The 22848-nt window shown below is 28.5% G+C and overlaps 1 protein-coding gene across 1 annotated transcript in view; it reads left to right on the top strand.

The window, feature by feature from the left end:
• The first annotated feature begins 471 nt into the window (after positions 1 to 471).
• The window catches only part of LOC107441633 (glutamate receptor ionotropic, NMDA 3A), a 220907-nt gene continuing 198530 nt past the window's right edge, over positions 472 to 22848 (top strand). Inside the window, exon 1 of the mRNA XM_071183955.1 lies at positions 472 to 1112. Within this exon, the coding sequence (XP_071040056.1) occupies positions 699 to 1112 (414 nt within the window). The 5' untranslated portion in view covers positions 472 to 698. The remainder of the gene's footprint in view (positions 1113 to 22848) is intronic.

The raw sequence follows: 22848 nt of genomic DNA, 5'->3' as shown, positions 1-22848 counted from the left end.
ATTCTTTTCTTCCTTGCTTTGTCTTTTTTTTACTCTTTTGTAAATATTCTGCATATTTAAGGTTTTTATTAATTTTTATTTTTTTGATGAATTCATGAACTTCCTATCAAAGTTTTGATTATTTAACATTGTTATTCGAGAAATCGCTTCACTTTAATTCAATAAAATAGCACATAGAATTAGAAATCAAACGCTTTCACTTTCAATGCAAAGCTTCAAGCACATCCTGTACTTAATCATTAATTTAAGAAATTAAGTTAATCGATTTTTATCTCCGAAATGAATTCTAAAACAAACATCCTACGCTGATCCAAAATATATCTATCAATTGTAAACAATTTATGTAACGCTCTAAGATTCTTCAGTAAATAAAACAGTTTGGTTTTTCCAGATACTAAGGAGGATGTTTGCTGCTTGCATTTAAATACAACGTAACCTAGTTTAAATTGACCACCGGATGGCGCTACAGTCGCCTCTTTTCCGGCGTCCAAGATCCGGACTGTTTTACCTCCTCATCACTCATCAGTTGGGACTAGTAGAGGATGAAAAAGATGTGGAAGAGCAAAGATATGATCCGGTGCTGTTAAGGCACTCATGAGAAGGACACAGCTGCGTCTGTTGGAGGGGGGCGGTCAAACGATGCCCCGGTGGTGGGTGCCCCCCTCTTGTGCCCCTTGACATCGGCCGTCTTTTAAACCATGTCCCCAATTCTTCTACTCCGTCATCATCTTCTTTGGATAATTTGTTTGTGCACCCCTGAGCCTGTGGTCCATGCTCTGCCCCTCCATGTGATGGCCGTCTTTCCTCCAGAAAGTGAGGGGGACTCAAGGGGTGCCCTGGCACGCGCCCTCAGAAAAGCGGTTAGTGATGCCGATAGTGGAGAACTTTTTGAGAAGGACGTGACCTTGTTGGCGACCCCTTTTAATGCCCCCCGTGGCTCTCAAACCCTCCTTGTGAACCTGTGTAACGCCCTAAGGAAACAACAGCCCCCACCCTCTGCCCTGTTGTCCTTCGTGGGACCGCCCCTGTCTTTTTATGTCTCTCTTTTAGGGGCATACACAAAAATACCTGTAATTGGAATGTCAAGAAATTATCAGGATGAACCAGCAAAAGTAAGTTATTTTTCCAATTGCTACTTTAAACAAAATAAACTTTGCTTTAATATGACTTTTAATGCTCTTTTATTTCTTATTAATTTAGTTTTCCTCACCTTAAACAGTTTTTTACATATTATTATTATTTTTTTACATATCTTTAGTTTTCTAAAAGTTTTTTTAAGAACTCCTGTATAAAGTAATTAGCTTTTATTTAGTATCAATTTAGTTTTCCCTACCCTAAATAGTTTTTTTCATATCACTTTAGCAATATTTATAAATCCGAGCTATTCAATTTTCAAAGTGTTATTTAAGACTTAAAATTTTTTTTAAGAACTGTGTAAATTAATTTACTTTTCCTTCAATTGATTCTTACATATATGCATACTATTTATAAATTCAAGATATTCAATTTTCTAATTGTTACTTATTTCCAATATATAAATATATACCCAATGTAAAATAATTTACTTCCAGTTTGCATCAATTGTATCATACTATTTGTTTTTATCATGTCCTGTTTGTTCAAACAAATATTCCATTGGAAATTCTTCATTGTTTAAATATTTTAAAGACCCTATGGGGACTAATTTATTTACATTTGGTATCAATTAAATTTTCTAAACTTTTAATTAATGTTTACAAGTCAATATATCACTCTCTAACTTTATAGTATTTACTAATCAAATTAGAACTCAATGCAATATTACTTAATGTCTAAAAAGTTTCTTAAGAGTATGCACTTAAAAATTTCATTTGGTATCAATTCTCTAAGTTGTTGAGAAGACAGGGTTTTTAACAAGGAATTTAAAAAAATCCGGTCTACTTGAAAAAAATTCATAAAAATTCGCTCCTTTTTGGGGTTTTTATTTTATACCTTTAGTTCACTTTTTTATTTAGAAAAAAACTTTAACTTAATTTAAAATTTTTATTCATAAATAAGATTTTGAGATTTTTTTGTCAGAACGAATAAACAAATCTAAATACATGAATCATTGTAATAATTATACCATTTTAACTATAAAATTTGAGGTGTATTGTGGTGTGTAATCCGTAGAGTTTATTTTCGGTGATTTAATAATAATAATAAAAAACAGCGATACATTATAAGTAAATAAATTTTAATATTTGTACAAGTTTTAAAGAATGAATTTAACAATAAATCAATAAACGAATTAACAATAAATAATGCGAATTTCATAAAGTTTTATCGATGAAAGTCGTCAGTCATTAAACGTCTCTTTTATATTATTCTAAACTGTATTTACATAAAATTTTGTAATGTTTAATTTACTAATATCATTCTCTAACTGCAGTCTTATTGAAAAGCATTTTATCTATGCAGGTTTCGGTTTTTGTTGCTTCAAAAAACTCCAGATCTATTTATTTTTACGCATAATTTATATTTTCTCATAAATTATGTAGATCCTCATTTGTGGAAATTTATTAAATTGAACTTTTGTAATATGTTTAAACCCATAGTTTATGGATCAACTCTTAATTTATTCAAAAGTAATTTGCTCAACCACACATATGAAATCACATGCTTATTTTTTTTTTGAGGTATTTTGGTTATTGGGGGGTAAACTCTGCTCTTGATAAAAATTTCCAAAAGCCTACCGGAGGAAATTTTGCGGGTTCATGTTTAAGGGTCCGTATTTTCTGTTTTTTTTTTTTTTTTTTTCATTATGAAAATCTAGAAAAAAAAATAATCTTTCTAAATCGACAAAATAAAAAGGAAATAAAAAGTATAAAATTTCAGATTAAAAAAAACTTTGCACTTTTCTGCTTTATTAACAAGAGCAGGAAGTCATGAATAATGAAAAAACAAATTTTGAGAAAACAAAATAAATTAAAAAAATCCAAGGAAAATTGCCGAAATGGCCAATGAAAAATGGGAATGTTTCGGACCAATCTCTTAAATGTAGCAAGAGAAACAAACTATTTTTCCTTGAAAAGTTTAGCTATACGTTGTTTATAAATATCGAAAAAAGTATATATCATTAAACATATTTTAAATTAAATGTGGGATGTATAACATAATAAATCAATCTTTTGAATAAATGAGAGATAATACTAATTAATTATCACATTTTAGGTGAACTTCTCAAACCATATAAATTGTGTAGTAAGCTAATATGTGTGTAACAGTTTTTATTTTATGAAATGAAGCAAAAAAAATTTCAATATTATTACAACTTTTGTTTTCAATTATTTTTGTCTAATTAATTAGTATATCTGAAAATTTTTATAATTGTTTACAGCTACGATTTTTTGAAAACACATATATAATTGTATGTTTTGAGAATATAGAAAATACTTTTGAACCATGATAAGAGATTTTAATAATTGTGAAGAAAGAAGTGATTAGAATTTGTCAGTTTCAATTTCTCCGTTAAATACGATTCAGTAATATAGTCTATTGTTATTTGTTTTTTTTAATCAATGGATTTTTTCCTCAATTCCAATTTATAAAAATTTTCCACGCTCTTTTTTAAGTTAAAACTATTTTGAATGTACAGTTTTTCAAAAAAAATTATCGCAAAAGTTATTAAAGTTTTACCGAACGGGGTATTTTTTCTGAGATTATACGATAGAAAAAAATTTCAAAGTCTATGGCAAAAATGCATTTATGAGGAGTTTAATAGTGTAAAGAAATACTAGCAAAGTCTTTGAGTAATTAGTATTATTAGTAGTCTCAATTTCTCACTTAAATAAAATTCAATGTAATAGTGCATATATTGTTCTTTTGTAGGCAATGAATTTTTTTTTTTTTTAATTTTTTGAATAATTCAATTTCTTTATCTACCTATTAGATTTCAAGAGGATTAGAATCCACTGCATTTCAAAAATAATATGTTTTTACGATAAAAATATATTTGAAAGCGTATTGATGTTTCCGAATATATATATATATATATATATATATATATATATATATATATATATATATATATATATATATATATATATATATATATATATATATATATATATATATATATATATATATATATATATATATATTCAATAAATCTTAAAATACTTCCGAAAATAATCGATAATTGAGAAACATTAATTATTTTTGCTACTGCCGGTTTTACCCCAATATCATTTCGAATATTTTTTTACAATTTAGTGTTCCTAAAAAAACTCTATTTTCAACAAAATGTAAATTTTTTTAAAAAGAAAATTCCTAAAAACGTTTTAAATTTCTACCAAAATTACACGTTATGTTCCTAGGATGAAAAAAATTCGGAAGCCTATGGGATTTGAATGCTTTGGAAAGATAACAAATAAGCCAAATACTCCTGAAGCGTTTAATACAAGAATCGATTTTTGAGAAATATTAAGTACCCTTGCTCATGCCGGTTTCTTTTACTACAATTGTACCGAAACAGCACTTATACTATTTTTTTTGTGCAATTAACTAGTGTTCCTAAAAATATTTTAAAAAATTCCTGAATTGGTATGTTGTCAAGAGTCTGCGATGAAAAGATATGGAAGACTATAGAATTTGTATGTTTTAAAAAGAAAAAACAAAGCTTCTGAAGTCTAAAAGGGGATTTTAATATAGTAAGAAAAGAATTGTTCTTTGAAATACATTAAATTTATTTTCTCCTGCTGGTTTCTTTTACTACAATTGTACCGAAACAGCATTTATTCTATATTTTTCGCACGATTAACTAGTGTTCTTAAAAATATTTTAAAAAATTCTTGAAATATTATGTTTTTAGGATTCTACGATGAAAAAATATGGAAGTATATAATAGAATTTGCATGTTTTAGAAAGAAAAAAAAGCTTCTGAAGCCTTAATGGAGATTTTAATATTATAAGAAAAGAATTGGTCTTTGCGATGCATTAAGTTTACTTTCTTCTACTGGTTTCTTTTACTACAATTGTGTTCTAACATCACTAATGGGATATTAATGACGCTTTTTGGCTCTTTACTAGCATTTTTACTAATGTCTGGGCGGAAACCCATTTTCTTATAGAGAACATCATGTTGAGCGGTGCATGTTTTTCAACATCATTGGGACCAATAGAACAAATCCTGATTTTGCTTATTTTACTAAATAAGCTATTTGTTAAAGTTTAACAACATTCAAAACAATTGAATAGATGGTTAAAAGCAGATGAAAATCCAACAATGGCAAATTATTATTATTTATCACGATCAATTGTAAAATGTCTAGAAAAATTGTAAATAGTCTAGAAAAACTCTTCTAATAATATTCACTTTATTGAACTGTAGTTTAACATTCCAAGAATGAGCTAAGGATTATTATTTTCATGAACCATTTATTTGCAAACTAAAGGATCAAATTGGCCAAACTATTAAAATAATTTGCATGTTGTACGCGGAGAGAAAAAACAATATGACAAAATTACCGTACTTTATGGTAATGATAATTCTTGTGAAAAAAAGAAAACATAATTCAAGTTAATAAAATTAAAATATTCGGTATTTAAGCCAATGATTTGATAACTTTTCCGTTTATATAATAACGGTTTGTAAGAAATTCTGGTTTTCAAAATTATAGTTCTTATTACCACACATTTAGTAAAAAATGCAAAACTGAAAAGTAAATTTAACCGAATAAATGGTTTTTATTTTTTTCAAAATGCGTGATATTAAAAAATATAATTTTGAAAACCGCTAACTTATGTACGGAAAAATTAGCAAATTAATGGTTCAATTATTGTATATTTTGTTTTTATTAACCAGAATTATTATATTTTTTCCCCTGAAATGTCATTACCATATAGTACTATAATTTTGCCGGAATTTTTTTTCCGTGTGCGTTTTAGTATTTTTTGTACATAGTAAAGTAATTTTGCAGTGCATAGTGTAGTGCATTTCTTCACATTTTAGTTCCGAAACAAAATCCACTAGATTCAACTAATAAGATACTTGTTAGCTATAAAAAAAGTCCTAAAGTTTACTTCAATCGAATTTTTTACCTTCCTCACAATTTTTCATTGTAATTTAAAAATCCGATCAATGAGAGCAAAGCCAATTATATTTTAAATATAAACAATCGCTTTACAACAGTAGAAAAAAAATCTCAAATAATTATAAATAGTGATAAAATAATGCCGAATGTTGAGCAAAATAGAGGAGAACGAAGAGATTTTTTTTTTTTGCCTTGCATCGAGAAAAAAAATTACTGTAAAAATTTGTCCAAGACTTTATAGCTTTCTTTAATCAAATAACTTAATGTAAAGTATAATCACTGCCCTTCAAAGATATATTTAGACTCTTTTTTTTTTAAATTTATAGTTAAAAATTATGCACATTATGCATCGAAAATTATTAGCTCAGCAAGCAAAAAACAAAGACCTAGATTAAAAATAATAAAATTAGTTTGATTTCTGTACGGAATTAACATCCAAATAAATGTTATAAAATAACCAGTTGGAATGCAGAAAAAAACAGAACGAATGCAAAAGTCATTCTTTAAAATGCCTATATATATATATATATATATATATATATATATATATATATATATATATATATATATATATATATATATATATATATATATATATATATATATATATATATATATATATATATATATATATATATATATATATATATATATATATATATATATATATATATATATATATATATATATATATATATATATATATATATATATATATATATATATATATATATATATATATATATATATATATATATATACATATATATATATATACTGAAATGATACATTGTAAAATATATCATTGTGTGTGTTTAACAAATAGTCTAAGAATTTTTTAACAGTCACATTAATTAAATTTTGCTCTAAGCGAAATTTTACTTAAAATATTTTCAGTTTCAGATTAACTTTAATAATAAAAAAAATGGTTTTTGTCTTTCTCAGTATAGCTTTTATAACTCTAGAACTGCTTGCACTAAGAACCTGAAGCGGTTGTTAGAGAAATGTTCATACCACGATTCTAAAACTCGTTCAAAACTTTCAATTAGTTTATTCAAGAGAGACGTTTGAACTTAATTTTAGTTAAATTTAGCTGTAAGCATTGCTTCAATTTAAACTGTAGGATGTTATTTTTCAATTACTCACTATGGAGCTAAGCCCCCTTTTCGCTGCCGCACACCAACCCCGATTATTGCGTCGCAATAATTGTTGCTTCTTTGCATAAAACAGTCTTTCTACTAAAGTTAAAATTATTCATTTTACATGTATGTACTAAAAGGAATTACGTTTGCTTACGCTTGTGCCTTCACTTCCCACCTCCAAATAATATTATCTATTAGTATGATAAATATTTAGACTATTGGTGAACAGAAGTAATTTTTCGAAGTAATAAATAACATTTATATTGTTATAAGATTATATTGTTGAAACAAATTTGATGAGTTTACAACTGTAATTTGATATTTTATCTTACCCAAACTGGAGAATATATTAAATACTATTTTTGCTTGAATCTCATTGTACACGAAGCTGATCGCTAAGTTCTAAATCATTTAACAGATCTGTTTAACTGTAATTTATAACAGTATATTCAAATTATTTGCACAAAAATAATGATTGTAAAAGGGTTAATAAGATTAGACCACCTTTCCAAATAACTTTATCTTAAAATGTAGCACAGAATTACATTATAATAAGAAAGAACAATTCTTTTAATTTTAAACTCTTGAATTAAAAGCGTTATAAAGTAGTACAGGAAAATAACTTTAAATTAGGGATGCGAAAACATTTATTGAAAAACAATACCTTTATGACTTTTATTAATTTTTTGCTGATGACAACCAAAGCAAAATGGAAATGAATGAGGCAAAACTGGATCCTGCCACGTGATTTTCCGATCAACAAAAATCCACGGACAACAATGGAAAACTGCGACGCCATCATTAGATTGTTATCTATAGTGAGAAAAGAAAATATCAACAATAAAAACTAGCTGTATTTGATCAAAAGCATAGTTTAACACAAGTTTTTTACAATAATTAATATTAATTCATTATGACAATTAAACTCAAGTATCGAGCAAGGTAGAACACCAAATCTGTATTTAAGTTGTCTAAAATCACGCATTTATATTGTTTATTATAGCTCTTTTGTATATGTGTTTATAAACCGAAATAATGTAAAATCAACAGTAATTGAGTTAAAGCAATTAGGTTATGTACTGCAGAGCAAAACTAAACGAAACAATTGATTGATTAGGCCACGGTCGGTGGCATCATAATTTTTTTTTCCATCTTATTTACATTGAGTATAACTTAACTTTATTTTGGCGAGTTAAACTTCTTTATTGTGTTTTGCTTGATCTGATTATGAAAAACCACTGCACGGAAAATAAATTCCGTTAAATTAACCATATTGTAATGACATTTTTGGTAAAAAGATTCTTAATTTTGGTAATAAAACCGAAAAACCGAAATGCACTATGTTTCAACCATTCAATTTTCTTTTCATTGGGGTAAGAGTTTACCGGAAATTCTGGTTTTCGAATTTATAATTCTTATTACCACACATTAAGTAAAAAACACAAAACTGAAAAGTAAATTTAATCGAATAAATAATTTTGATACCGTGCTATAAGGCATCATGATATTATCATCACATATTATGAAGCCATATTTTATTATTATTTTAACAAAATTCCTTTACCAAAACGCTTTGGTAAGAACTACCAAGCTTTTTTGCTTTTCTATAGAGTCAGAAACACAGTAGATTTTAGTAAAAACAATGAATAAAAGTACATAAAATTGGAATAATTTCAAATTTTTTTTAATCGTATCGGTAAATGCATTTCAGTTTTGTTCATAATAACGAAGTGCTGATTAATAGTTATTTATTGCTTATGTGTTTTTCTCTTTTTCATTCCGTCGAAAGGCTAGATATTCAGCTAGTCTTATATAAGCCACAAATAAGGACTGTTCTTACTGAAGGAAAAACTCTTACTGCGTTTCTTAAGAGAGCTAAACGCTTAGACAGGGAAAAAACACATATTTTATAGGCTATGCATCGAAAGCTAGTCTGTAGAGTTTTCCCAGTGGTGGCAACACGATAAATTCCATTTCAGAGAAGGCAGAGTTAAAAGGAAAAGAAAAAAGATGCAAGTTTTCTTTGAGCAAAGTAAGGGAGGTTAAGCTTATTACAAGAAGCTGTCAAACTGGATAACTGGAGTTCCAGGAGCCGATCGAAGCCACTTCCAGGCATATATTTTATAGCTCCAGAAAAAGAAATAAAGTTAAAAGAGAAATCATCTGGGAAAAAGAAGGATCACGAAAGTTTCGATTTCAGGAAAATTGATTTACTTATCAAATGTTTCGCAACGTGAATTTTTTTACCATCACAGATTTATATCTTTTAATAACAACGGCGCTTATGTTTTGTACTTATCTGTGTTCATTTAATCGCAAAATAAAGTCGAGCTTTTGTTGATAAAATAATTCTAACTAATCTTCTAAAACTAAATTGATAAGTTTCTGAACGAATACTATTAGCTTGTTATTGGTTTAATGTATTTTAAAAAGAAATTTTAATCTTTTTCTGGAACTGATATTTTTGCAATCATATTTTTTAAAAAATTTTTTTTCCCTCGTTTTATTTCATATTAAGGCTGTTGTTACCAAATATTTAAGGAAAACTTAATTTCTTTTAAAAAGAAATGACAAATTAAATTTCGAACGTGTGTAGAAATTTCAAACTATCGATACACAGGATTTTCTATCCCCAAACAATTTCATAGTGTGCTTTAGTTATTTAGTTTTTTTTTTCAAAAATAAAACTTTTTTAAAGCGAAAAAGGGACTTATTGTTTAAAGAAAATATTTGTATGAAAGAAGTTTGGAATTTTCGTTTCCAACTTTCAATTTCGAAATGTGTTGAAGTATCATACAAATGCTTTTTCAGATAAATAATTGCAGTGTTATTAAATTTTCTAAATTGTGTTAAGTTTGAAAGGTTAACGTACATATTGTCATATTAAAATAGCCTTAAGTTACTTCGTTCATATCGACAAATTACAACAAAAGCAACAAATTCATAGAAGAATCCTTGAATCAAATGATTCAATTCTTTTGCATTCAATGAATGCTTTGAATCGTCAGTATTAAGCTTGAATCTAATTTTTTGTGCCAATTTATAAATACAGAAAGAAAAATTTTCTAACGTATTTCTCTTCCAGAAGTATTTCCTTTTAAAAATTTTCAACTTTTTTGTATTATGCAATATTTTTCATAAGACACATTACCATTTTTTATAGCATCATGTTTCTTAATATCGATAATTTTAGTAAGTTATTTGAAAACTTTTTTGCGCTAGCAGTGATACTCTCTTTTTATTTATACTGTTTAGACCTGTTCCAACTATAGTCGGTCTAGTTAACTCTTAAAAAGTTTATTTTCTACCAGTTAAAATGGATTTTATGTCTCCGAAGTTCTTGGCTAAATGTGCCTTCTATCAGTTCACGCCTCATATGAGCTAAATGGTTGTGGATTCAATTCCTTGTCGGTTTAATAAGAATTATTCCTTAAATCAGTTTTTCAATATAAAAATTTATGTTTTACAGTGCTTTTAGTGTTGATTATGTTTACTGTAGATTATGTTATGTATTGTTAATTTATTTTTTCCAAATATAATATGCATAAAAAGTTTTTCGGAAATTAACTATTAGACAGATGCTCTTATATTTGTATGATATTATGTAAATATTACAGTAAATATTACATAGATAGTAAATATTGCATAGATACATAAAACTACATTAAACTTCAGGGGAACTTTATTCGCAGTTTTGTTAAGCTTATAAATTTATCTATGTGAATATTATATAATATTTTATTTGAAAAATAATGTTGAAGGTATTGTGATTAAAAATATTACTCTGATCAATCAAATTTTTAAAAAAACAAACACCGAATGGAATAAATTAAACGCAAATTTATTTTCAAGCGATTTTTTATATTTTTCAAGATAAAAATAAATAGAAGCTTATAGCTTTCAGCGAGTTGAAATAAATTCTCAATTAAATAGAAATATAATATCGGATTGCTTTTCCTATAAAATTATTACTGCCTAACTAGCTAAAATACATTCCAGAAATATCGTTAATTTTACTTCTAAATGAGCTATCATAGTCCGTTGCATTGTGTCTTCGTTAGCGGTTGCAATTTTTTGGCTCTTTGCCAAGGAATGGTCTGCTTTTCCTTAGCTTGCAATGTTGAACATTGAGAGCAATAAAAAAATGCATGGAAGAATAACACAAGGGGTGTTATTAAAAATGAAGGTTTGGGAGTTAATGTTTGCAAAAAGGATTTATTTGTTTTTCTGGGTCTCCACAATGAAAAAGACGCAAGTCTTTTTTGGTTTGCAAGTTTTCGTAATTTGTTGTGTTTGTGGTTTTCTTTCGGTTGTTAGGGAAAATAAAGGATATGCACAATGAAAGAAATAATTTTCAAGCTTTTTCGTCTAATCTTATTGGCTTTTTTATTCCCGTCTAACAATAAGAAGTAAAAGTTTAACGACAAAATTTAACCTCTTAAGCGATGAACTTGTATTGAATATTAACGTTTGGAAGTTTATAATTCAAATTTACAAATTCAAATAAGTATTTAGGGAAATTAGTTGCCTCTTAAAGAAATATCTATTTAACTGAGCATTTAACATGTAAATATTTAAGGCTGTTGTTTGTGATTAACAAATATTTCTTTCATTGAAATTTGAGAACATTTCTTTTTTTGAAATAAATATATAATTAACGTTGTATTTTACGAATGAGTATTAGAGAATACTCATTGCTTTTAACGCTGAATTTAACAAATAACATTTAAGGATATACATGGCATTTAAGAATACATTTGCGCTTAAATAGACATGTATTTAAGTATATTCTTTATATTTAAGGAAATATCTATTTAACGCCGTATTTAGCAAATAAGTTTTTAAAAATAGTCGTTGTATTTAATTAAACAGAAGCGCTTATCCCCCAAAGTAGATAGAAACATCCCCCCAATTTTAAGCAAATTCCCCCGTTCAGCAAACAACAAAAATAAAAAAAATTTATTAATAATATTTTCATTGAAACAAATGAGTTCACAACGAAGTTAATACTATTAGTCAATCAAATGTTTTTAATAAATAAATGCACACTTAAGAAAAGAGATTTTAAATTTTTCTATAAAATATCAAAAAATTAACGAAACTGAAGTTGTTTGCAATTGAAAGTTAAAATTTCATGCTAATCCATGCACTGAAAAAGGAGAAGAAAAAAAAATATTTTAAAAGAATATTTATTGAAAATTTACGAGGACATCAGTTATAGCCCGTCAATGTTATAATGAACTCGTCTTTTGAAAATTAAAGGAACTTTCTATGGATGCGTATTATATACATCTAATTTAGAGTCGGGAAAAAAACTGTTTTCTAAATCAGGATTTGCAGTAAAACGACCTTCTATTCAGACGTGGAAAAATCGATTGAGGGCAGTGGTTGAAGAAAGATAAATATCTTTTTTACCAAAGAAGTAGTTCTTTAGCCTTGTGTCTGGAAATAGCGAGTCGGGAAAGTAAATGATCAATCGTTAGGATTCATTAGGAATTATGTTACTGCAGACGACAGACGCCAAAAGATAAAAATGAAACACGTGGAATTATTGGATGAGATAGATTTTAAGCGATAAACATTATTGATTTTTTTTTTAAATTAAAGATTTGATTTTGTGGCTTTAAATATTAGTTTTCCTTATCGATTTTTTTATTTTCTTTTTTTAAAAATTAGCTTGTTTTTCTGTACCGTAATAGTTCTAGACATAACTAGCCGACTTTGTGAACCAAATGGTTTGAAATATTTCAACTGTAAGTGAAGATAACTTCGATTTAAACCACGGACCTATAAACATCTATATGGTTTAAACATCTATAACCTTAAAAAATAATAGTTTTGAAAAAATAATAAATAAATGTAACAAAAATTTTAAGAAACGCTTATCTCAAAATTTTGAAGAAATTGAATGATAAAAATTAGAATTTTTTTAATTATTCGAAAGCGTTTTTTCCTTTATAAAAATAATATAAAATTAAAAAAATAAAAATAAATTTGAAAAATAAAATAATAACTTTAAATAAAAGTTTGGAACAGTTTTTTAAAAAAATAATTAAAAAAGTTTCTGAAAAAAATTTGCTCTATTTTTAAATTTCTTTATAAAGTTTTTTATTTGTTTTATGCTGAAACTAACTATCTTTACATTCTAACTAAATTAATTTATTTTTTTTGCTTAACGCAATTGGGAACCCCATTTTATTTCGCAATTTTCTTGCAAAAAAAGAATTAAAATACTTGAAAATAACTCATCAATTTACTAATTCTACAATCGAAAACAAGGCAGAAAATGTTCAAATGGCTAAAAAAATATATTTTTAAAAGTTCTCTCTAAATTCTATTAATCTATGAATTAAGAAATTGAGAGAAAAAAACTAAGTATCTATTGACTCCAGAAATGTGAATTTAGAATAATGAAAAACGTATTGTAAGTACACGAATATTTTTTTACAGTGGGATGTCTAACAAATTTCTGTCTGAAGTGCTTATGATTCATCTTAAACCTCTTAAGTGGAATGCCTTTAATGTAACCATACTTATCTTCAGCCTCCCGAGCAATTAATTTAGTGATTTCAGATGGCTTAAGAATTAGTAAAGCTGAAACCCAATTGCATTTCTCAATTTCAACTCATTTTGCTTAGCGCTAGAACAATGTTAGAAACAAAGCTATATCTCCATCCTTAGCTTAAAATTTGGGAATTGCCTTGTTAATTCATATGCGCTGACTTTAGTTTAAGCAGACTGAGGAGATACTCATTTTCTGAAAGCAGTTTTTCAAGCTGAAATTCAGGTTCAAGCTTTTGATGAAGTGTTTAGGAAGAACCGAGACTCATTGGTGAAGATAACGGTCACCCATTGATCCATTTTAAAATATCTATGCTCTCTGCACCATGTTGAATGGACTCTTCTGTCAGTAGAAGTGAGAGAGAAGCAAACAGCAGGTCTTCTTGCAAGCAACCCTCTCTGATGAAGTCGTTCAGAAACAGTGACCTTTGACACACGGGTTCCGGTGGTTGCATACAAGTCACGAGAGAGCTGGGAAGCTGAAGACCCTCTGTTATGCCTTGCTATAATGGAGAAATGGTGATCTTCTCTGGCCATCGTGGCTCTTGGACGACCTTGCACAGGCTTTCTCTCGATAGATCCGGTATCCTGGAACTGTTTCTATAAGTTATGCGCGACGCTGGTAGTTAAATTTAACTCTATACAAATCTGGGCCTGAGAGTGGCCTATTTCTAGCCTCCCCATAATTCGCCACCTCATTCCATCATCTTAACGTGAATAAATAACACCAAGAAATTCGCCGAGGTGTGCTAGCGAACGAAATGCGTCTTGACTTATCCACACTTATAAAGCCTGTTTCTCAACTGGCTCAGCCTACACACACGTGTACGCTTAAGTATTTGATGTACAAGATTTGCATTTTTGTCCAGAAGAAGTGGTTTTACATTCAGTTCAGCTCTTTTCGTGAAATTCGATAAAATATGCAAATTCTTTTAATTCATTTCACCAATGTACGTCATTATTACTATTCTCAACAATTTCACAGCACTCAAACCATTTAGAACGCTAACAGTATATAAACAATGAATGTAAAGAAAACTATTGATGCATTCATTTAATTCCACTAATGAGGAAAAAGAATTTTTTCAGATTTCGTTTCACTTAATGTAGCGATATACATAAATTTAACACTGGATATAACTTAAACTTAATAAAATAAATTATATTTTTCTAAAAATACGTCTAAGTTTACATACATTGGTATGTATGAAATCAAATGTACTTTCTTGGCTTACTTTAATACTTTATTGGAGCTAACTAAATGCACTGACGTGCACAACGCTATAACGTACTAGCATACATTAATTTAACTGCACTGATGTGCAGACATTTTTTAAACTAACTGGATGCACTGACATGCACATTGCCCTTCAATGTACTGATGTTCCTTAATTTAACAACACTGGCCTGCAAATTTTTTTTTAATATAATTGCACTGACTTGCATACTTCTTCGATATTCTGGAGCAAGCAAATTAATTTAACTGTGCTAACACAACCTCACACTCTTCGATATGGTACTAACATGCTTCCTATTAAAAACGTAGAAACGTATAAACCATTTTAAATCACATTCTACATGTGACAACACAAAATGTTTTAAATTTTTTTTTGATTGAGCAAAATAAAAAATATCACTGCTATGCTCCTATTTTTTTGCAAATATTAAACTGACATTAATATATACAGTGGTGGCCAAAAGTGTGGACATTTTTTGAAAGTTTCATGTTTTTCAACTTTGTGAGCTTGTAGAATATATTAATGTTCACTTAAATATACATGTTTATATATCAAATTGAAGGTCATTTAATGTAAAATTTAATAACGAAAACAGAATTAAAATATCTGTATTACAAAAAAAGTTATGCTCATTTTAGTAGAACAAACGAACACAAATCGTTTTGAATAAGGACGTGTTTTGTAATAAAAGCGTACTAGACAATCACAAACACTGCTCTTAGGACCAATCAAATCTCTGTAACTATAGTTAAGGTTATTTGGATGGTAAAATAGTTATTGTTGTGGAAATATTTTGCGGAATGATGCATACTAGTACAATTATACAGAGTATTGCTGTTTTTGAATATTTGAAGTCCTTTTTTTTAATTAAACTAATTTTAAGCAATGTCATCAACAAGAAGAACTAATTGGACATCTACAAAAAGAAGCCGAATTGTCATATTGAGAGAAAATGGCCTCTCTTATGCTGAAATTGCAAGACAAGTTGGTGGTTCAGTGACTTGTTCTGGTGTACGAAAGTTCTGTTTACATTATGAAGAAACGAAATGAGTGGAAAATAAAGCCAAATCAGGCCGAAAAAAATGCACAAGTGTTACTGCCGATAGAAAAATTAAACGGCTATGCCTTCAAGATAGAAAAATTTCATCAAATGCCATTAGATGTGAAATGAATGCAGCGGGTATTGCAGTTAAGTTCAAGAACAGTAAGAAGAAGGTTATCAGGATTTGGACTACAAGCTAGAATTCCAGAGAAAAAAACATATTTAAATCAAAAGCAATGCGAAAAACGAGTTAAGTAGACAAGAGAACACATTAAATGATCAGAAAATCAATGAAAGCAAGTAATCTAGAGCGATGAGAGTAAAATATCGCTCTTTGGTAGTGATGGTAGAAAATACGTGAGACGTAGAGTAGGTGAAGCACTTCATCCTGATTGCATTGAAGCAACTCAGGGCTAAAGAGAATACAAGGGCTAGTTCACTCCGCTCTTAGAGCTGAAGCTACGATTTCCCTCCTCATGACGTCACTGTGTCTACAGATCTCGGAGATCGCAAGCAAAGATATGATAACTTTGCATCTTTCTCTTGTAAAAATAAGTTAGACTTTTTCTGGTTATTAGCCTTCAAACTTTACGTAATTAACACATTATTTCCGTTCATAAATATAGTTCAAAAAAAACTTTCTTGGTTATTATATTAAAAAAATACCATTTTAAACTTATAAAAATGTTTTGCTAGTTGGTGAAAATGACACGACAAATACTTTATTTTAAAAAGTTCAGTTTTAACTTTAACTATTAAGAAAAATGAAGGCATATATCGACACTTTTTTTATCTACATATTCTTTTATAAAGATAAGTTAAGTTAAATTTAGAATCCCTGATTTTAAAATATGTCGTTAATAGCAATTTGTTCATACTTAATCATTAGGAAACATCAAACTTAAACGCTAATTACTGAAACAAAATAATAATTTAGGTTCATAATGACATCAGAAATTTTACAATTGTTTATAGACATTTAAATTTACGATGATATAATACATAGATATTTAAATTGAAGAGAATATAATTTTAAAAAAAAATCATAAATAATTAGAATAACTACATTAAAAAATATGTTATGAAATTAGGAGAATTTCAACTATATACTATACATTTTATTTATACTTTTGACTTACATTTTAATTTTCTTTGACTTTATCTATTTTTTAATTCTTTTCACCTGCCTTTCTTTATGAAGTAGCGAGGCGGTTTCTATTTAGATAATGAATTTTTATAAAAGTTCTTTACGACAGAATAAACGTATTGCGGTTTTATATTAACTGTGTCATTTCGGAATCCATTCTTTACATAGTTGTTCATTTACTTTAGGGAACACGCGAAAAATTATACTTTTTCCTTTTGTTTTTATATCAGAATTTTTGCAAGTTGCAATCGCGCAAACTGGCATTTAGATAATAGTTTTAAATTCTTGTAAATTCATTGCAAAAACTGAGGAAAGTCATTATAGAAAATAACAAATGTCTTAGAATATCTCGCAAAAAGAAATGATCCAATATTAGTTAGAGCTAGTAAGGCCAAACGCTCCGTTCTTGAAGTAAAAGTGCGAGCTTTGCGCCAAAGTGACGTCACTAGAGTGACGTCAGAGGATCGGCGCGGCAAGAGATACTTCAAAAGAGTGAACCAGCCCTATTCTCTTTAGCCCTGGAAGCAACTACAAAAAACCCAACAAATGTCATGATTTGGGTATGTGTGTCTGCAGATGGTGTGGGCCGAATTCAAGTGATTTATGGCATCCTGAATGCCATAAATCACTTGAATTCAAATCTAATGGCATCTGATGAAATTTTTCTATCTTGAAGGCATAGCCATTTAATTTTCCTATCGGTAGTAGCACTTGTGCATTTTTTTCGGCCTGATTTGGCATCCTGAATGCCAAAAAATACATCAAAACTGTCCTGAAACCAAAATTGATACCTTCCATCAGGGATCTCTTCCCCAACAACGCTCCATTTTATTTTTCAGCAGGATTCAGCTCCATGCCACACAGCAAAAGTATGCAAAGCATGGTTTCAAAATAAAGGCATAGATATATTACCATGGCCAGGAAATAGCCCTGATCTCAATACAATTGAAAATTTGTGGCGACGTTTGAAAATTCTTGTGCGAAAAAAACGTCCATCCAATAAAAGACAACTAAGTGAAGCTATAATTGATTCTTGGCACCATGTGATTACGAAAGATGAACTCCAAACACTCGTTCACTCGATGAAAAGACGCTGTAAAGCTGTCTTAAAAAATAAGGGTTATCCTACTAAGTATTGATTGTGTAAGTATCACTTTAAAAAAATGCAAATCTAAGATAGATCTTACTTTTAGTTGCATAACTTTTTTTGCAATACAGATATTGTATAACTGTATTTATTATTAAATTCTACATTAAATTACCTTCACTTTAATAGATAAACGTTTGTATTTAAGTGAAAATTAATATATTCTACAAGCACACAAAGCTGAAAAACATGAAACTTTCAAAAAATGTCCACACTTTTGGCCACCACTGTATATTCTAGCAAATAAACAAAATAACAAGAATTATTCTATGATTCACTCCTGTCTGAATATAATAATTCTGACAATGCACAAAACATTTTTTTAATTATCAGTGAAAATTCATGTAATTTCGAAAATTCTAACAAATTGAAAAATCAAACAAATAAGGAATCATATAACACAAAATGGTGCTCTTACAAATAGAACACTATTTCATCAGATTCGCTTTCCCGCTAATAAAATTCCAAAGGTTAAACCTGCCCGACAACGCCAATAAGGAATTTGATATAATCAAAACGGATCAGTGAAGATATTCTTTTAGTGACACAACAAATTTGATATAACAGAAATAAATACAGAAATTAAAAATCACGAACATAACATCTCTTTTCCAGCACACAATCTATGCACTACTTATGCTAATGTAAGAAGAAAGCTAACAGTTCTTTTTTCCCTTTTGGGGGAAAAGTCTAGTCGTTCTCCCTGTCAAAACTTTCATTTTCCCCTTCTTATTGCTCCGATTCTCTCTGAAGGTATGTTTAAATACAATTAAATTAAAATTATCAAACCAAAACCAGTTAAAATATAAGCTATTGACACCCGCCCCTCTTCAGTGGACCGCGGTAAAATTATCACGTTGACCGGTCCACGGTGATAAAAAATGTTGGGGAGCACTGCTTTAGACTAACAGTCCTGCTATAATGTGTCTATGGAAAGAACTCCCCTTGCCACTCATCTGGTACGGTGGCGGTGACTATGGTTACGAGGTTAAACCATTTTAAGTAGGGGTGTTAAGACAATGTTGATGACAGGTCTCGGGTCTGAGAGAGAAATGGTATCAGGTGAAAGAGAGGCTCCCCTCTTTGAAATGTGCTGCTACTTGTTTCCATAGCAACAGACTGCTTTAGACTTTGGAGCGAGGGGAGTTCTTTCTATAGACAAATTATACTTAATATTCAATGATTGATTATGGAACGAAATAATTTGTTTTTTATTTGAATAAAAGACTTCTTTCGGTTTCGTCGCATTTTCATAATTAGTTCAATTCCAATGGTTTATTTAGTGGCCCTCGAACTCTTTTTCCAAAAAACAACAATTTTTTAATAATGTTCAATGAATTTTCAGCGGAAGATTCTCTTCAGTTCTTCTTGATTTTATTTATTTTTTCAAAGGCTTCAAACTAATCCGCGTTTCAATCTAATATTCGATTGCCCTGAACGAAACTGTTTGTCTTTCATTTGCAAAGAAAAAAGAGAACACTTTTTACAGAATTTTCGATATTCTTTATTGCTTCTAAGAAATAAAATCAGTCCTTCTGATTAATACTCAATTCTCCTGTAGCGGAATAGTTTGTTTTTCCTTTACAAAAAAAGAATTTGTTATTAATTTAATTACTGTTTTGTGCAGTGCTACAATTAACGTAGCTCCCGTTTAAACTTAGTATTATTTTTATTGCATTTAAGTTTTTTAATTAATTGAAAAATGCGCCAAAACCTAACTTTTTTGGCAATTTTCATTCACTTAAGATTTATTTATTTACTATTCTTATTATTATTGAAAACATTTGTGTGTAACAAGAAATATCACTAGTATTATTAGCTGTTAAATGTGATTATTTACGTGAATACCTAAAGCGCTTTTACAAACGAAAAAAAAAATCAGGAAGAAAAGAAAATATTTTACTTTAAATTACTCGTATTTGTGTTAGAATTTAGAAACTTTGAAAAGATATAATTAATATATAAATTTTAAAATGGTATTTATTTTTTTCGTTTTCCAACGAATAAGCAAAATTTTTATTTTTAACTTGTTTAAATTATTGATTACGCAACTTATGTTTACTCAATTTAATTCACGAAGCATCAATACATCTCAACCCAGCTTCGATACTAGATAATAACTAGTAATTACAAATAGAATTCGACAATCCTATTTCTGGACTGTGAACTAACAGAAATTCAGTTCGTTCGTTTAATTATACGAACGAGAATTCAGAATTTCGTGGAGACTATGAATTAAAGATTTTGGTTATCAACGTCAATTTGTACAATAACATGACACAAATTAAATTTAATAAATGAGTTCTTTGAGTTATCTCATTGATTTCTGGCTCTCTAGTATTAGATATTTCAAAAATTACCTTAAATAAGACTAATGTATTCCTAATATAAATGCAAATGTTCCGCTGTCCCAGCCTATTAATACATTTATAAAATACTTGTCAATAAGGAAATGAAAAAGGTATATACATTACGGCGAAAGCGTGGCTGAAAACTTCAAAACTTGCAAAATTTCTTTGCCCATTATTGGATAAAATAATAAGAAAAATAACACTTATTAAAAAGCAATTTTTACGTCTTTGAGTAAACAAATTTTATTACTGTGTGCTAAGTATTTTTAATTTGATTAAAAATTTCTCGAGATATGGCGAAATGCGCAAAAAAAAATTTATTAACATTACAGGGTCCGAAAATATTATCGCTATAATTTAGATGCTAACACCCATATTTTGATGATTAAAAATCGGAATACGTAGGATAAAAAAGGTATGTTTGCTCAAAGAAAGTACGTTTTTGTGTTAACTTCTTAACTTAAAATATCGTCTGCAATAATTAACATATTTTAAGTTAGTCTCTCAAATCGTTAAGATTGAACTGAAAACGGGAAAATCACAGAAATTAAAACAATTGAAGTAAAATGAACTTAAAAAAATGTTTGTTTACTTTTTTCAAATAAAAAAAAAGCTTCGTTAAAGTTATGGGTAAAACTCAACACAACAATAAATATCTTTTTATTTGGTTTTAATAATAACTAATGATGTGTGAAAAAAACGAATTTCTTTAAGAATTATTTTTTGGATGTCATTTGAGTTCTAGACCTCTAAAATGTGTTTAAAAGTTTTTGCAAGTAGTAAAATATTTTTTTATTGCTAAATTACAATAATTTCTATATTATATCTAAATATACAACATATTATGATACGTCAGAAATAAATTGTAAGTAAAGAAAGAATGATTTGTTAAAAATTAAAATATTTTTGTTAAGTTTGAAAAAAATTTAAAATTTCTTTACTTATTTGTCTTAATCTTAGCATAAAGAACATGATATCAATTTAATAACGGAAGCAGTACTATAAACAAAACTTCAGTATAGCATTAGTCACAGTGTTTTTTAATGTTCTTTCAATATTATAATATTACTATAATCTATTACCTCTCCTTTAATGGCGTCTAAAGAACAATCCTTATCCATGGGCACGACAACAACAACGACTATAATCTATTTATTTAAAAAAGTTAAGAAAAAAAATGCTTTTCTTAACACTTTCATTTTGTAAAATTCTTTTTAAATCGGTATAGTAGGATAAGATTAAAAAAGAATTTCGTGTTTTTGGTGTATGTAAATATTGATTTTTATGAGTACATAATTTAATACATAGTTAGTTGCTATCTTTGCAACATTTTAAATGCGTTTTGCATTTTTTTTTATTGCTTAAATTAGGGTTTTTTTAAAATGTGTGAAATGTGGCGAGACTGTGAAATGTCTGTGACTTCAAGTCTAATATCAAACCTTTAATAGTTATTTGCTTGTATTCGAAATATTTAAGGTAGAGTTGATAGAGTTTTGGATACATGTACAATATGAATACGTGACCTAATTGGAAAATTCTCATACCTGTGTGAAGTTGAGCAGTTGCTGATTTAAACAATAAATATCACTCCAAAATAAATATCAAAAAAAGAAACTGAATTTGATTACTTGAAAAGTTATTTAATAATCATATAAAGCTCATCCATTGCATAAAGTGAATTCCCATTATACCTTCAAGTGCGGATTTCTCTTAATTTCAACTTTCTCTTTTATTACTAACACTTATTTACACTGCTAGAAACCGTAAAATTACGGTTAAATTCATTCTAAAATTATGATAAAATAACCAGCAGCATTCTATCCATCAGATTAACCGTAAAGCTTACGATAATGAACATCTTTCTTATCTTTCGGTTTTGTAACCGTTGACAACTGTTACAGTCATAAAACCATGAATACAAAACTATGCAGTTTCTTAACCATTTACAACTGGCATGGTTTTAAAACCTTAAAAAAAATTTAACTGGAAGTAGGAATCAGACTTTTTAATGACAATAGTAATTGGTGAGAGCAGGACACTAAAAACTGTTCATTTCTTGGAAGGAATGGAGGAAACAGTGCGGTGTCAACGGTGGGGCTCAAACCCTAGTTCTGTCAATCACGCGATTGACATCCCCGCCGGCCGAATAGTAAATGGTGACTGATAC

This window comes from Parasteatoda tepidariorum, chromosome 3 (genome assembly GCF_982258835.1).
Source record: "Parasteatoda tepidariorum strain Cologne lab strain chromosome 3, Ptep-v5.0, whole genome shotgun sequence".
Lineage (NCBI taxonomy): Eukaryota > Metazoa > Arthropoda > Arachnida > Araneae > Theridiidae > Parasteatoda > Parasteatoda tepidariorum.
Note: the sequence above shows the minus strand (reverse complement) of the source record. Positions and strands in the feature narration are given on the sequence as shown.